Source organism: Pan troglodytes, chromosome 14 (assembly GCF_028858775.2).
Source record: "Pan troglodytes isolate AG18354 chromosome 14, NHGRI_mPanTro3-v2.0_pri, whole genome shotgun sequence".
Taxonomy (NCBI): Eukaryota; Metazoa; Chordata; class Mammalia; order Primates; family Hominidae; genus Pan; species Pan troglodytes.
The window spans coordinates 27,098,481-27,116,493 of NC_072412.2; the positions used below are offsets into that span (position 1 = coordinate 27,098,481).

General features: G+C 43.9%; 1 protein-coding gene and 1 long non-coding RNA gene across 2 annotated transcripts; one reads left to right on the forward strand and one right to left on the reverse strand.

Moving 5' to 3' along the window:
- The first annotated feature begins 8,523 nt into the window (after positions 1-8,523).
- LOC735962 (ATP synthase subunit epsilon-like protein, mitochondrial) lies at positions 8,524-8,920 on the forward strand. Its single transcript, XM_001136200.7, has one exon. The coding sequence runs from the start codon at positions 8,594-8,596 to the stop codon at positions 8,747-8,749; it is 156 nt and encodes a 51-aa protein (XP_001136200.1). The 5' UTR covers positions 8,524-8,593; the 3' UTR covers positions 8,750-8,920.
- Positions 8,921-15,156: 6,236 nt separating this feature from the next.
- On the reverse strand, positions 15,157-17,928 carry LOC134808116 (uncharacterized). The gene is made up of 2 exons (XR_010150408.1): positions 17,547-17,928; positions 15,157-16,989 (listed from the first exon to the last, which is right to left on the reverse strand). It is a non-coding gene; the product is annotated as an uncharacterized LOC134808116 (long non-coding RNA).
- Between the last annotated feature and the right edge of the window lie 85 nt (positions 17,929-18,013).

Sequence of the window (18,013 nt, forward strand, 5' to 3'; positions counted from 1 at the left end):
CCATTCAAGACATAGGCATGACAAGGACTTCATGACTAAAACACCAAAAGCAATGGCAACAAAACCCAAAATAGACAAATGGGATCTAATTAAACTAAAGAGCTTCTGCACAGCAAAAGAAACTACCATCAGAGTGAAAAGGCAACCTACAGAATGGGAGAAAATTTTTGCAATCTACCCATCTGACAAAGGGCTAATATCCAGAATCTACAAAGGACTTAAACAAATTTACAAGAAAAAAACTAACAACCCCATCAAAAAGTGGGCAAAGGATATGAACAGACAATTCTCAAAAGAAGACATTTATGCAGCCAACACACACTTGAAAAAATGCTCATCATCACTGGTCATCAGAGAAATGCAAATCAAAACCACAATGAGATACCATCTCACGCCAGTTAGAATGGCGATCATTAAAAAGTCAGGAAACAACAGATGCTGGAGAGGATGTGGAGAAATAGGAACGTTTTTACACTGTTGGTGGGACTGTAAATTAGTTCACCCATTGCGGAAGACAGTGTGGCCATTCCTCAAGGATCTAGAACTAGAAATACCATTTGACTCAACTGGGGTATTACTGGGTATATACCCAGAGGATTATAAATAATGCTACTATAAAGACACATGCACACGTATGTTTATTGCAGCACTATTCACAATAGCAAAGACTTGGAACCAACCCAAATGTCCATCAATGATAGACTGGATTAAGAAAATGTGGCACATATACACCACGGAATACTATGCAGCCATAAAAAAGGATGAGTTCATGTCCTTTGCCGGGACATGGATGAAACTGGAAACCATCATTCTCAGCAAACTATCACAAGGACAGAAAACCAAACACCATATGTTCTCACTCATAGGTGGGAATTGAACAATGAGAACACTTGGACACAGTGTGGGGAACATCACACACTGGGGCCTGTCGGGGGGTGGGGGGGCTGGGGGAGGGACAGCATTAGGAGAAGTATCTAATGTAAATGACAAGTTGACGGGTGCAGCAAACCAACATGGCACATGTATACCTATGTAACAAACCTGCATATGGTGCACATGTACCCTAGAACTTAAAGTGTCATAATAAAATAAAAATGAAAAAAATAAATTTCATGTTGTGTTTAGCTGCTGCATTTGTGGTGATTCGTAATTGCAGCAATTGAAAATGAATATAGTTTCCTTTACTTGAATGACACTTTTGGAAGTTACACGATGCCTGCTTACACCTCATTCACAGAACTTAGCTGCATGAAAGCATCTAGCTGCACAGCAGGTGGGAAAATGTAGCCTTTATTCTGGACAACCAGTTGTCTAATGAAAAATGGGAGGAAGTACATCACTAAAAAGGGAAGTGTCCAGTGGATACTGGGGACAACTAGCAGCCTCCATGACAGTTACCAAGGATCTGTATAAAAAATTGTCCTAATAGGCAGGGCGTGGCGGCTCACGCCTGTAATCCCAGCACTTTGGGAGGCCAAAGCAGGCAGATCACTTGAGGTCAGAAATTCGAGGCCAGCCTGGCCAACATGGTGAATCCCCATCTCTACTAAAAATACAAAATTAGCCGGGCGTGGTGGCACATGCCTGTAATCCCAACTACTTGGGAGGCTGAGGCGGGAGAATCACTTGAACCCAGGAGGCAGAGGTTACGATGAGCCGAGATCACGCCATTACACTCCAGCCTGGGTGACAGAGCAGGACTCCATCTTAAAAGAAAAAAAAAATTGTTATAATAATCTGGTGTTTTCTGAAAAGCCACAGATGAAAACAATACTCATTATTATACAACAGCCATATGTGAAGCCCATGTCCTGGAATTTAATTCTAGAAGGAAGTTTGTTCAGACAAACTTGTGTGCTTTCATCAAACGATGTACATGATACAACATCCAGTGTTAGCCTTTTCTATCAGACAACTCTGAACTAAAGTTAGTATCCAATTAACACTCAACTATGTGTCTCATCCTAGCATAGGCTATTGAGGAAGGCCGAGATTTTCAATCAGAAATATTGGCTTCCAGTTCTGCATTGACCATTTATGTCCCTTCTGAACTAGGGCAAATGACTTAGTGTCTTTGACCGTCTATTTTTCTTATTAGTCAATTGGGAGAAATATCAACCTCATAGGACTGTTATAAGGGTTAAATAAGGTATGTGAAAGATACTTTTTGAGATGAAAAAGAGCCCTATACATGTATTTATAGAATTAAAACATATAACATTTATACATTTATATGAAATGTATAAAACATTGGATCTTCCCTTCCTCTAAGTCAGTGTTTTTCAAACAGTAGGTTGCAACTGATTAGTCAATGAAGTCAACTTAGTGGGTTACTACCAGATTTTTTTAAGTTAGATAAAATATAATAGAAAATATCAGAGTGCATTATGCACAGCGAGGATAAAGATTGCTTCATGTAACTTTTTTTAGTTATACATGCATATGCCTAACAGATCAAAATATAAAATATATTTTGACTTTGTAACTTTGTTAGAAAGTTTTGAAAACACTGCTTTAAAAACACTGCTTGGAATGGTGTGATCTTCATTTTATCTGTGTTAAACATTTGGTTTTTTGTTTTGTTTTTAGCGCTCTATTCATCATGTGCTTTTATTAGAAACCAACTCACATCTATTTTGGAGAGAGAAAGTTGAGCTAGGAGAGAGAGAGACTGAGGGCCAGGGTAAAACTCATGTTAAATACTTTTCAAACAAGGTATAATTGTTAAACTTTTATTTATTTATTTATTTATTTTTTTTTTTGAGACAGAATCTCACTCTGTCGCCTAGGCCGGAGTGCAGTGGTGCAATCTCAGCTCACTGCAGCCTCTGCCTCCCGGGTTCAAGCGATTCTCCTGCCTCAGCTTCCCGAATAGTTGGGACTACAGGCACACGCCACTGCGCCAGGCTAATTTTCTGTATTTTCAGTAGAGACGGGGTTTCACCGTGTTAGCCAGGATGGTCTCAATCTTCTGACCTCGTGATCTGCCCGCCTCGGCCTCCCAAAGTGCTGGATTACAGGCATGAGCTACCGCGCCCAACCTAATTGTTAAACTCTTAATCTCAGCCTCAGAGTCAGTCTTCCACTCTTTGTGATGCTGGAAGTGGGCTGAGGCGCTGAAAATGACATTCTCCTTTGGCAACGGGCTATTGGTCAGGCTCTGCTACTCAGCACGGGCCAGGAAGGAGGCTTCAAGGTGCAAGGCCAGTGGAAGAACTTGCTTCTTCCTTTCTGCTTCCAGTTCGCTTCAGTTGCGAGCCAGGCCGTGCTTCTCCCAGTAGTGGCAATTTATTCCATTAGCAGCAGTTTATTCTGGTTTGCAGTTTCTTCAGAATCGGCACCACCTCAAAGATATCAACACCAGTTGGCCAGCAACCCCTTCTCAGCGGTGTGAGTCCCAGCTCTGTGGAGCCCCTCCTTCAAGCTTCTACATTTTCATATTTACAACCTCTTTATTTTGTTGCCTCAGCCCTGGGGGCTGGTAGCTGCATTTTGCAATCACTCCCTGATGCCTTAGTACAAGCTTGTCCAATCCCTGGCCGTGGCCACATGTGGCCCAGGACAGCTTTGGATGTGGCCCAATACAAATTCGTAACTTTCTTATAAAATTATGAGATTTTTTTGCAATTTTCTTTTTTAATTCATCAGCTTCATTAGTGTTAGTGTGTTTTATGTGTGGCCCGGGACAATTATTCTTCTTCCAATGGGGCCCAGGGAAGTCAAAAGATTGGACACCCCTGCCTTAGTGCCTCTGACTGGAAGGGCCTACCAGCTTATACTTCCTATGTTTGCCTGCCTGCCTTTTTTTTCTTCTGTCTTGCCTTCTCTTAAAATGTACTGAGTGGGGAGCTGTAGTGGCTCAGGCCTGTTGTCCTGGCACATAAGGAGGCGAGGCTAGGCGTTCCAGGCCAGCCTGGGCAACATAGAAACCTCTCATGTAACAAAAAAAAATAATAATAAAATGTACTGAGTAACTGTACTAGGATCTGGACTGGGCTCTGTGTCCTCTGTAAAGTCTGTGAGCACACACCCATGGAACCAACGAGTTTCACGTTCTCCGTGAAACTTCCCAAACATCCCAAGTACCCCTCTGTGGTGTCTACCTTCTAAGATGGCCCCCAATAAATTGTGCCTTTTGGTTTCCACACCTTTATGTCCTCCCCTCCCACAATGAATCTGGGCTGAGCCTGTGACTCACTTTAACCAGTAAACTGCAGCAAAACTGATGCTGTGCCCCTTCCGGGCCTAACATCTTTTTTTTCTTTTTTTGACACAAAGTCTCATTCTGTTGCCCAGGCTAGAGTGCAGCGGTGCAATCACAGTTCGCTGAAGCCTTGACCTCCCTGGCTCAAGTGATCCTCCTATGTCAGCCTCCCAAGTAGCTGGGAACACAGGCACACACCAACATGCCCAGCTAATTTTTTTTTTCTTTTTTTGTTGAGACAGGTTCTCACTATGTTGCCTAGACTGGTCTCAAGCTCCTGAGCTCAAGCAATCCACCTGCCTTGGCCTTTCAAAGTGCTGGCATTACAGGCATGAGTCACTATGCCCAGCCTGAGCCTAAAATCAAAGAAGGCCTCATATCTTCCACATTTGTGCTTTGGGAATCCTGGACCACCACGTTAAAAAAATAAAAAAACCCAGCTGCCTCGCTGGAGAGACTATATCACGATGTCCTCACAGGAAGATACTGCATGGAGAAAAGAAACCCTGAGAACACCTGAGAAGAGAGGCCCAGGCATCCCAGCATCTCATCCCAGCTCTAGCCATCATCTGACTGCAATTATATGAAGCCAGCAAAGGAACTGCCCAGCTGAACCCAGTTAATCTACAAAATGTGAGAGATAATTAACCCCTAAGTTTTGGAGGTGGTTTGCTATGCAGTAACAGATTACTGAAATGCCCCTTCCCCGTTCTATGTTCTTACTCTTTAATCCCATATCACCTTGTCCCTTTGTACCTCTATTATATTCCTACTCAAGTTGCATTGTCTGTCTCCCCTAAGAGATGGCAAGTTTCTAAAGGGTGGTGATTGCATCTTTATTTATTTTATCAGAAAAAGTTCAGTATAGAAAACAGAAACCACTCAAGGCATTTCAAGCAAAAGGAGATTAGGTATTCACAAGATTATTGAAAGGCACAGCATGAGGCTTTTGGCTTCAAGGTCATATCACCATGGTTGTAATGCATAGGTCTAAAAACTGCTGCAACTACCACAGCTCTGCCCTATATCCAAGAAAATGATGTCCAGACAGTGGAATGTGGATTTGGCCACGCAAATACATCTGCCAGAACCAGCCAGCCACTATGACAAGAACAATGACTTCTGTCTTCTTTCTGTCCTCCAGATATTGCATGAATTCATCTAATTGACAGAACCTTCATTGCACCTAGAAGTCTTGTGCTAAAAGGTCTGGAAGAGCCAGGCTTGGCAGCATACACCAGTAGTTCCAGCTACTCAGGAGGTTGAGGCAGGAGGATAACTGGAATCCAGGAGTTTGAGGCCATAGTGAGCTATGATCACACCACTACACTTCAGCCTGGGCAACATAGGAAGAACTTGTCTCAAAAAAAAGAAAAGAAAGAAAGAAACCTTCCGGAAACTATAGCTTTCAGCATTCCAGTTAATTCTATACAGGGGAGAATATAGATGGAGTTAGAAATGGATGATAAGGGCCGATTAACAGCATGTAGTGCATTTCTGAATCCCTAGCCCTAACACAAGCTCTGATAAGTAGAAAGTCTGATAGGCCTGTTGAATGAATTGATGAATGTACAAATTAATTTGTTATCCATCAGGCAGTGTAGCATGCAATTATAGTCCCCTCCTATCCTAGATGCTAGGAAGACAAAGGTGAATAAATGGTATTTCCAAAAAGCAAAAGCCAGGGGTAGAGGTGAGTTGTGAGAGGAGTGGGATACAAGTATGAATTTTGTAAGATTCTCAGTGTTATCTGTGGAGCCCTTGTCTTTCACTCTTTCATGAAAGTAAATAGGCAAATACAGAATCCATCTCAGATGTTAACCTTTTCAACATGTTTTGCAAATGTAAGTTGTTTCTCCGGGAAATAATAAAGCTGCTTTTCCAAGGTCAGCCCTGTAGCTGAGTCAAGAAAGCATTCCTAAAGCATATGTAAAGAAAAGAACTCAGACACAGTCTACACGCTTGAGAATAGACACAACTAAGGCCATCTTGACAGGTAAATTCTATGGCTTCCCCTTGCTATTCACACATACTATTTATTTTCCCAGCTATTACTTAAAGCACCACATAGCTCTCAATCCTCAGTGATGAGAAAAAGTGGAATAGAGACCAGAAATAGGAACTCGAGAGTCCAGTGTTCTTTACTTAGGCCAGCAATTAACTTGTAAAGGCTGTTACAATCTCATTTTCAGCTGTATTAGTTTTGCCATTTACAAAATACAGGCATTATGTAAATAACCACACAATGCTGATAAAGTGCTGAGTCCTCATCACTACAGTTATCCCTGTCTGCTCTGTACTAAATCTATGACAGGATTTGTGTAATTATAGGGTGTGTTCCCCTTGCTAAGCATATCTCCCACACAATCCATTTAGCCACTCATAAACAAAACACTAGGATTTTTTTAAAAAAGAAATTAGTTGATCTTGCTAGGGTTAGTGGAATGTTTTTTATTTGTTTCCATTCCTATTGTTGAGATTTTGTGCTTTTTCAAACAGTTGCTTATAGTTTAAAAAAAAAAAAAAGACTAGACAAAGCTACAACCAAGCATTAATAGTAGTAGTGAACTCTGGGGAGTCCAACTGGCTGTTCCTTTTATTTTACTTTATGTGCTGCATTGTTTGTATTTTTCACAATGGGAATGTATTGATTTTAAAATTAAAAATAAACTTTGTGGCCTGGCGTGGTGTCTCACGCCTGTAATCCCAGCACTTTGGGAGGCCGAGGTGGGTGGATCACGAGGTCAGGAGATCGAGACCATCCAGGCAAACACGGTGAAACCCCGTCTCTACTAAAAAATACAAAAAATTAGCCATGCACGGTGGTGGGCGCCTGTAGTCCCAGCTACTTGGGAGTCTGAGACAGGAGAATGGCGTGAACCTGGGAGGCGGAGCTTGCAGTGAGCAAAGATCGCGCTACTGCACTCCAGCCTGGGCGACAGAGTGAGACTCCGTCTCAAAAATAAATAAATAAATAAAAAACAAACTTTGTAAATATTACCAATGATTAACTTTGAGTAGAGGGATTACAGATGATTTTTTTTACTATTTGAATATTTATATTGAGAAAAATAACCATTATTTAAAAGAACATCGACTACATTGTTGACACTTTTTCTGCAGAAAGTGCAACAAGTGTATCAAGTTACACGTAGGTCTGGCTCTTAGAAGTCTGTGAACCCTTCTTCACCTCATTAATCATTGGCTGACCTATAGAGACTCAGCAACCAGAAATAAAGGCATGAGGTCAAACTGCACAGGGCTTGGGAAGGCTGTCTGACTTCAGATCCTTCAGGCCCTCAGACCTCACCATTCAAGGTCAGACTGACTGGGAAAGGAGTGGGAGTTTTCCTGGGGCGTGGAGTGTGGACACCATCAGAACCAGGCTGAAGAATACCAGGTACTGCAGAGCAAGTGGCCGTTGTTAAGGGATTCTTTATATGGTGTGATTCCTTATTGTGGTTTTCTGTTTGCTTTCACTCCATTAACTTGTGTGAGCTGCTTATTATTTACCAAGCACTGTGCTCATGCTTGGTGGGGGATAGAAAGAGGCAAAATATAGGATCCCAGCCCCCAAGAAGTCTCTCATCAAAAGTAAAAATTAGACAGGTAGAAAAGATAAATTATAACACAGCAAGACAAGTGATATAACACAGGTTTATTCCTCTCAAGGAATGCAGAGGAAGGAAAAATCAAGCCTGAAGGATTCAGTGAGTCTTAGCAGAGTTTCTCATGCAGTAGGCAGCCTGGAGGAAGGTGGCTGGGAGAGGGAGTTCCAGGCCCAGAGAACACCTGGGGCAGAGATGCAGAAGCAAGAAAGAGCACAAAGAAGGCACCCACACCTAATCCCTGTGTTCCTTTTGAATTGCTGCTGTCAAATTACCACAAATGCCGTGGCTTAAAATGACACAGGGAGATTTGACCCCAGAATGTGGCTATGTGATGACGATGGGAGCAAGAAACTGCGGTGATGGATGGGAGGGAAGGCCATGAGCCAGGGTGTGCAGGCAGCCTTTAGAAGTTGGAAAGGGTGGCCGGGCGTGGTGGCTCACGCTTATAATCCCAGCACTTTGGGAGGCCGAGGTGGGTGGATCACCTGAGGTCAGAAGTTCAAGACTAGCCAGGCCAACATGGTGAAACCCTGTCTCTTCTAAAAATACAAAAAAAATTATCTGGGTGTGGTGGCACATGTCTGTAATCCCAGCTACTTGGGAGACTGAGGCAAGAGAATTGCTTGAACCCAGGAGGTGGAGGGTGCAGTGAGCCAAGATCACATCACTGCACTCTAGCCTGGGCAACAAGAGTAAAACTCCGTCTAAAAAAAAGGAAAAAAAGGACATTGCCAGCGTCTTGGCGATTTGGCCCGACGTGCTCCGCTTTCGCTACAGCATGGTGGCCTACTGGAGACAGGCTGGACTCAGCTACATCCGATACTCCCAGATCTGTGCAAAAGTAGTGAGAGATGCACTGAAGACAGAATTCAAAGCAAATGCCAAGAAGACTTCTGGCAGCAGCGTAAAAATTGTGAAAGTAAAGAAGGAATAATCTACCCTGACTAAAGCTTGAAATGCTGCATTTCCAAGGTGAAGATGTGTGGGCACATGTTATGGCAGATTGAAAAGGATCTCATTTCATGGGGAAAAAAAATCCTGTCTTGTTCATAAATTGACAATGTCAATAAATTGAAATATGGTTCACTGTTAAAAAAAAAAAAAATGTTGGAAAGTGCAAGGCAAGGAAATGGATTCTCTCCCAGAAACCTCCAGAAGGAACCAGCCCTGCCAACACCTTGATTTTAGACTCCTGGCCTCCAGAACTGTAAGAGAATAAACCTTGTCATTTTAAGCCATGAAGGTGTTAAAATAGTTGTGATTTGAGGTGGTTTGTTAAATAATAATGGATAGTAGGAACAGAGTTTGGTGCCTGGAAATAAGGTACTGCTTAAACACCTAAAACATGACTACCATATTTAATTAGCCAATACTAAAACATGTAGTTTGAGGACTGAGTGGCAGGAAGAAGCCAGATAGGCATTGGGGTAAGCTGATGGTGAGTATTTGAATAAAGTGAGAAAAATAGTATTTGAAGCTGGAGAAAATAAAATGTTTATTATATATTGGCAGAAAATTTGGCAACACTGTCATCTGAGATAATACAGAAAACAGGAAGCGTACTTAATAAGCTCAAGTAGTCCAGCCAAGGAGATTTCTGGGCAGGGTACTAAAGGTGCCACCAGCTTCTTATAGCTGCCTGTGTAAAATCTGAAATGATGAAGATGAAATAAAAAAATATGATGATCAGCTTTCAAGTCAAATTAAGAGGACACATAGAGGGCTTTCAGCTGAATTTATCCAGCAGGAGATTCTCAAGTCAAGAAAAGACCTCTAGGGAAGATCAAATCTAGGACACAGTCAAGAAAATGTGTTCTCAGAATAAAAATGAAGACAAACATATGACTTTAAAGCTCCTTGTTGAGATCTAAGAAAGGTATAAGGTGGTCCTTTGTAGACTCTTTCAAGTAGACAAAAGGCCTCCTAAGGATTCTACGGAAGCCTTTCAAACAGCCTCTGTCTAACAGTAGGGCTTCTGAAAATCTTGCAGGCATTGTTGCACTACAGCTTCATGGGGAGCTCAAGGTAGAGAAGAGCTTATCACAAAGAGATTTGTGGGTGTAGCCTTATCTAATGGCATGGAGTTTATAAACTGATACATAAGAAACCCACAAAGATGTTAAAGGAATTATATTAGCTTTGTTCAAAAGGAACAGATAGTACAAAATAAAATAAGGCTCCCCAGACTTCTAGTCAGAAAGCAGTCTGAAACTGCGCAGGCTACTTTTTGTTTGTTTGTTTGTTTGTTTGTTTTGAGATGGAGTCTTGCTGTGTCACCCAGGCTGGAGTGCAGTGGCACAATCTCAGCTCACTGCAATGTCCGCCTCCCAGGTTCAAGCAATTCTCTGCCTCAGCCTCCTGAGTAGCTGGGATTACAGGCACCCGCCACCATGCCCGGCTAATTTTTGTATTTTTAGTAGAGATGGGGTTTCACCATCTTGGCCAGGCTGGCCTTGAAATCCTGACCTCATGATCCACCTGCCTCGGCCTCCCAAAGTTCTGGGATTACAGGTGTAAGCCACCATGTCCAGCCACACACAGGCTACTTTTTATGGAGAAGAAAGGATAACTCAGAAAATGGGAATAAAGACCTACAAAGCAGAGGAAAAATTTCCAGAGAGTACTTTGCAACAAGCAGGACTGGGCCCTAACCAATACATGGGCAACATATGCTCAGATAGGTTTCAGAATTAACATAAACCAATGATTGTTACTTGTTTCCATTTTCCACACTTTAGAACAAGGGTATTTATACACATTATCCTATACCTATATCACTTTGTGTTGGGCTTATTTGGGGGAAGAGTGGCAGAAAACCTTATTTCATACGTTTTCAGATCAAGAGGACCATATTCAAGCAACTTAACTGAAGGAGCCTAATCTGCACCTGGACCTGATTTATATCATGAGACCCTGTACCTTGAGCATAAGCCCGGTGCTTTAATGAGATGAAACTTTGGGAGGAAAGAGCTTGGATGTGGAAGAACGTAAATAATTTGTGCACATGCGGCAAACTGGAAGTTTGAAACACGGCTGCAAATTTTTTGATATTCCTCCCATGGAGTGGTGGCTTTATGTCTCCCCCTCTCAAACCTGGGAGGGCCTGTCACTTCTTCAATCAACTGAAAGTGGTGGTGGAAGTGACACCATGTGATTTCTGAAGCTAGGTCAGAATAGTACATATAGCTTCCATCCTGCCTACAGGGAACACTGACTCTCGGAGCGCTGAACCACTAATGTTAGAAGCCACAACCCTATGGAAGCCCAAGCCAAATGAGGAGGAACTCTGGTTAACAACCCAAAGTAAGCTCAAATTTCAACTTTGTTTTAGCCCAGATACCAGTAAAGAACCCTCTAGGTGATTTCAGCCCCAGCCATTCAATTCTTCCTAACTGAGGCCCCAGACGCTGTAGCATGGAGACAAGTCATTCTTACATACCCTATCTGAATTTTTGTCACACAGAATCCATGAACATAATGAGATGGTTGTTGTGTGACATTAAGTTTGAAGTTATTTGTTGTTTGACAGTAATAACAGGAATATTGCTATATTAGTTTCCTGTGGCTGCTGTAACAAATTATCACAAACTTGGTGGTTTAACACAACAGAAGTTTATTCTCTTACAGTTCTGGAGGCCAGAAGTCCAAAATTGTTATCACTGGGCCAAAATCAAGGTGTTAGCCGGGCCACACCCCCCTGGAGACTATTAGGGAATACCCCTTCCTTGCTTCTTCCAGCTTCTAGTGGTTGCTGACATTGACTTGTGTCGAAGCCAATATCTACAAATTTCTCTCTGTTCCTTCTTCACATTGCTTTCTCATGTAGTGTGTGTGTGCATGTCTGTCTGTGTGTGTGTGTATGTGTGTGTGCATAAGATGAGACAGGCTGGAGGGAATCTCTTCTGTTTCTTTCTCTCTCTCTCTCTCTCTCTCTCTCTCTCTCTCTCTATATATATATATATATATATATAGTTTGTTTGTTTGTTTTTTGAGATGGAGTTTCACTCTTGTTGCCCAACTAGGAGTGCAATGGCATGATCTCGGCTCACTGAAACCTCCACCTCCTGGGTTCCAGGGATTCTCCTATCTCAGCCTCCCAAGTAGCTGGGACTATAGATGCAGCCATCATGCCCAGCTAATTTTTGTATTTTTAGTAGAAATGGGGTTTCACCATGTTGGCCAGGCTGGTCTGGAACTCCTGACCTCAGACGATCCACCCACCTCAGCCTCCCAAAGTGCTGGGATTACAGGCATGAGCGGCCTTCTGTTTCTCTCTCATTATGACATTTGCAATGGCATTTAGGGCCCACATGAACAGTCCAGGATAACCTCTCCATCTCCATATCCTTTTTTTTTTTTTTTCCTAGACAGAGTCTTGCTCTGTCACCCAGGCTGGAGTGCAATGGCATAATCTCGGCTCACTACAACATCTGCATCCAAGGCTCAAATGATCCTTTCACTGCAGCCTACCAAATAGCTGGGACTACATGCGCCCACCACCATGCCTGGCAATTTTTTGTATTTTTTATGGAGACAGGGTTTCACCGTGTTGCCCAGGCTGGTCTCAAACTCTTGAGTTCAAGCGATCCACCCTCCTCGGCCTCCCAAAGTGCTGAGATAACAGGTGTGAGCCACCACACCTGGCCTCAAAATCCTTGATCATACCTGCAAAGACTCTTTGGAGTTGGATTTTGATTTTTTGTTTGTTTGCTTGCTTGTTTATTTTGTTTCTCATACAAAGTAATGTTCATAAGTTCTAGGAATTAGGACATGGATATCTTTTGGGGTGCCCTTTTTCAGCCTGCTATCACTGCATAGTTGCAAAATACTACACTGTATATATTCTTTTGTATCTTGCCTTTTTAAATGTATGAGCCAAAATAAGCATTCCCATGCCATTACATACTCTGAAAACAGAAACTTTAATGGTTATGTAATATTCTATTGAGTGAATGTAACATAAGTTAGTTATCCAAAACCTTAATTTTTTTTTCTTCTTTTAACTTTTATTTTAGGTTCAAGGGATACATGTTCAGGTTTGCTACATGGGTAAATTACATGTTGCTGGGGTTTGGTGTATAAATGATTTCATCACCCAGGCAGCAGTGAGCATAGTACCCAATGGATAGGTTCTGTTTTGTTTTGGAGACAGGATCTCGCTCTGTCGCCCAGGCTAAAGTGATGATCTTGGCTCACCACAACCTCTGTTCAAGTGATTCTCATACCTCAGCCTCCTGGGTAGCTGGGATTACAAGTATGCACCACCCTACCTGACTAATTTTTGTATTTTTAGTAGAGATGGGGTTTCACCATGTTGGACAGGCTGGTCTCAAACTCCTGACCTCAAGTGATCCACCCACCTCGGCCTCCCAAAGTGCTGGGATTATAGGCATGAGCCACCAAGCCTAGCCCCAGTGGGTAGTTTTTGATCCTCACCCTTCTCCCACACTCCACCCTCAAGTAAGCCCTGATGTGTATTGTTCCACTCTTTGCAGCCATGTGTACTCAATGTTTAGCTTCACTTATAAGTGAAAACATGCAGTATTTAGTTTTCTTTTCCTGGTCTCTGGCTGTATCTGTGTTGTTGCAAAGTACATGATTTCATTCTTTTTTATGGCCGTGTAGTATTCCATGGTGTATATGTACCATATTTCTTTTATCCGGTCTACCATTGATGGACATCTAGGTTGATTCCATGTCTTTGCCATTGTGAATAGTGCTGCAGTAAACATACGTGTGTATTTGTGTTTTTGGGGGAATGATATATTCCTCTGGGTATATACCCAGTAATGGGATTGCTGATTCAGGTGGTAGTTCTAAGTTATTTGAAAATCTCCAAACTGCTTTCCATAATGACTGAACTAAACATTCCCACCAGCAGTGTATAAACATTCTCTTTACTCCACAACCTCGCTATCTCTTATTTTTTGACTTTTTAATAATAGCCATTCTGATTAGTGTGAGATGATATCTCACTGTGATCCAAAACCTTAATGTTGGATACTTATTTCCAACTCCCTATTTTTTTAGTATTTCCTGAGACTAGATTCTACATATGGAACTTAGTGAGTGTGAGCAGTTTATGACTTGTGACTATATTGCCAGATTGCCATTTAGAAATACATATTAATGTATTATTTTATTATTCCTGTGGGGTGCCTGTTTCATCATATCCTCACCAGCACTGAGTACTGGATTTTTTAGTTTTGGTTATTATTTGCCCTTTTTTTTGAGACGGAGTCTCGCACTGTTTCCCAGGTTGGAATGCAATGGCGTGATCTCAGCTCACCACAACCTCCACCTCCCAGGTTCATGTGATTCTCCTGCCTCAGCCTCCCGAGTAGCTGGGATTACAGGCGTACACCACCACATCCGGCTACTTTTTTGTGTTTCACTATGTTGGCCAGACTGGTCTCGAACTCCTGACCTTGTGATCCACCTGCCTTGGCCTCCCAAAGTGCTGGGATTACAGGCATAAGCCACCGCACCCGGCCTTGCCAATATTTCTTTAGAAGTCTATGTTTTCGGCCGGGCGTGGTGGCTCACACCTGTAATCCCAGCACTTTGGGAGGCTGAGATGGGTGGATCACGAGGTCAGGAGATCGAGACCATCCTGGCTAACACAGTGAAACCCCGCCCCTACTAAAAATACAAAAAATTAGGCGGGCATGGTGGGCAGGCGCCTGTAGTCCCAGCTACTCGGGAGGCTGAGGCAGGAGAATGGCATGAACCCGGGAGGCAGAGCTTGCAGTGAGCTGAGATCATGCCACTGAACTCCAGCCTGGGCGACAGAGCGAGACTCCGTCTCAAAAAAAAAAAAGAAGTCTATGTTTTCTTCTCATTTTGTATTGGATTCTTTATAGGTTAGCAATTTTCTGGCATTTTTGTAGCAAATACTTTTTCATCATTCTGTTATTTGTTTTTAAATTTCAGATATGATGTCCTTAATTGCTATCTACTGTTTTCTTTGTCACTTCTCACTCTACCTTTATACTTATAAAGTCTGCACTTTCTTTTTTTTTCTTTTTTTGGATGGAGTTTTGCTGTGTCACCCAGGCTAGAGTACAGTGGTGTGATCTCAGCTCACTGCAACCTCTGCCTCCCGAGATCAAGTGATTCTCCTGCCTCAGCCTCCCAAAGTGCGGGGATTACAGGCGTGAGCGGCCGCGCCTGGCCCAAAGTCTACATTATTCGGAGAGCAGACTCAATAATGCTTGAAATAGCACAGTGTTTGATGTCAGAAAGGCCTAGATTAGAATCTGTCTCATAGAAATGAATGCTGGTTGTTTTAAAGCTTACATAAAATAATTTAAGTTTAAAAATCAAGCATGAAGGCTGGGATACTCACTCCATTTCTTTTGGTTCTGTTTACTAGAAAAGAAAAATCATCGAAGACAAAATGCGAATGCCCAATAAACATGAAATATGCTCAACCTGCTTAATAATTTCAGAATGAAAAATTAAATTGGTTACCATTTTCTGTCCATCAGATTGGCAAAAATTTAAGAGATAATGTCTAGGGCAAAAGAGGATATGAAGAAAGGGAAACTCACTCAAGGGGACTGTGAATTGTGTGACTTGCTAAAGTTTTTTGGAAAGCAATGGCTATCTTTACTAGAGTTTTAAAATGTACTTTTTTTGACCCACCATTTCAAATTTAAGAAATCTATCCTTTAAATATACAAAACTACAAAAGGGTATATGTAAAAAGTTTACCTTCATATGGTTTGTAATAGCAAAACAATGACAACAACTTAAATGTTCATCTGTAAGGAAATCGTTAAATAAATTGATTTAAAATTTTTTCCCCCTAGAATTAAGTTTCCCGAGAATAGGGATTTTTAATGGTGACGATTACTGCTGTTTTCCTAGCACTTAGAACATAGTAAATATTCAAAAGAAATGATTGAATAAATAGATAAAATTATATCTTTGTTTACATAATGCAATAGACATTTTAAAAATTGATGTGATTTATGTGTAATGACCTGGGGAAATATCCATGATATATTATTAAATGATAAAAGCAAGTCACAGAGTAAAGTGTGACTTCATTTTTGTTTTTTTTAAAGGACAGAAAAGAAAGAACAGATTTTAAATGTAATACGTATTTGTGTAAGCACAGAAAAATTGTCGAAATGACATCCAACAGTGTTAACATTGTTAATAGAGGGATGGAATTGAAAGGATGGAGAAGTTACTTTTTTCTTTTCACATTTCTGCGTTGTTTAACCTTCTTGGAAGGAATTGTTTGTCCAAGCCCTTAGCTCAAACCAAACTAGACTTTGCTATGGGAAAGTCAGTAGGCTCGAATTCGCACACACATCAGGGAACAGTGACCTTGATACTGTTACGTATTCTTTGTACAATATTGGTTTGTTGCCTTTTTTAAAGTATCTGTTGAACACTGGTAAATTTTGCTCCCCGCCTCTCTGGTAGTCGCTCGGCCTCTTCTTTCCAGCAGGTATTTCTCCTGCAGAACCTGCTGGCTGGCCCCCGCCCTTATCTCTGGACTGCTTTGGAACCAGCGCGGCTTCTGTGTGGCAGCTACTGTGTGCACGCTCGACCTTTGCCACCCTCCGCGCTGATGGGAACTGGAGGAGGATGTGGTTTAGACACAATGTGGCCCAAGCGTCCTTGTTTCCTGAATATACCCCAAAGTACAAGTCCCATCTCCAGTTTTGAAAGAATTCCCCGGGAAACGGGGCTTGAGTGGAGTGGGTGGAGGTGAGAGGGGAAGATGAGGTGTTGGAGAAGCCCGGAGCATGGGGCCTCTATTAATATTAACTTTTATTAAGAGTTGGCCTTTCTTTCCCCGGGGCTTCACAAAGCAGGAAGTCAAGGGCAGTGGAACAGGGAAGGGAACTGGCAGGAAGAGAAGACCTTGAGTAAATTATTTAGCTGTGACACGAGATTAAGAGTGATCCCACCCTCCTCCCTGCCCCACACACCCTAAAGTGGGCCCAGGTTGGGGAGCAGCACTCCAGCTGCCACTAATCATGGAAGCCCAGAGGCGAAATCAGCTTCCCGGGGACCCAGAAAATTGCTGGAGTCTGGCGAGGGGCAAATCAGGAAGTGTCTTAGTCGGAGATGGGATGGAACCCGGCTTTGGGGCGCAACCGGGCTCTGGGGGAGACCGCGTTTGTCCAGGTGGCAGGCCGCGCCTTCTGATGGCTGTGAAGAGAAGGAGCGGGGGTTTTAAGAGCCACAGCGCCGCCGGGAGAGTGGAAAGGAGTAGATTAGCTCGCGCCTGCTATGCGAGGCGACTCCCCCCGAGACCCACCCGCAGCCCAGCGCCCTTGGCCAGGAGGCCCGGAAAGCCACCGAGGCGGCCGAAAGGGGCCGCGGGGCACCCCTCAGCCCCTCCTGCGGCGGCTCCGGCTGCCCCTGCTCAGCCTCCCGCTCCCCGCCCCGAGTCCCAGCTCTCAGATCGGCCGCAGGGTCCCGGCCGTCCCGCCCGCTCAGCCGGAGCAGCAGCGCCGCCTGCCGGGGGCCTCGCGCAGGCGAGACAGGCCAGACGCCAGAGGCCGCGGGCGGCTGCAGCTTTGAGGGGCCGAACACACCAGCGCTCCGGTTCCGCCTTTTGAAAATCAAATCCCTTGGGCCTGGTGCCACCATCGCTCAGCCCAGGTCTTCGACGACGGGTCGAAGGCCAGTGCTCCTTCTTCACCGAGTGGCTTCGGCGCTTGCGGCCCAGGTTCCCCGCACCTCCGCGCCGTAGTTGCGCGCACCTTTTGAAAAGCGTGGCGTCTTCAGGTATAAGGACAAAAACAACCGCGGACATCACACCATTCCAAAGAAGAAAAAGAAAGTGCCCGGAATCTCAGGGCGCGACTTCCGGGGCGACGGGCGGCGGCGGAGAGGCGCTCCCAGGGCTTCGTACCCGGCAGGAGGCCGCGGCGCCGGGACCTCGACTGCCCTCACCGCGCGCCACCTCTCGGGAGACGCCGCGAATCTCTCCAGGGAATCCCGGGCAGCGGCGCAGACCCAGCAAGGACCGGCAGCAGGCCGAGACCGGCCGCCTTGGGCGAGAGCAGCAGGACACGAGCCCCCGGGCGCCCGCTGGGAGCGCGGGGAGGCTCTGGGCTCAGGGAAGCTGCGCTCCGAGTGGCCTTGGAGGACGGTCAAGGAGCCCGGGCCCCGCGGCGGCCAGGAGTGGACGCGACTGGTCCGCGCCGGCCGCAGGGGAAGGGGCGGG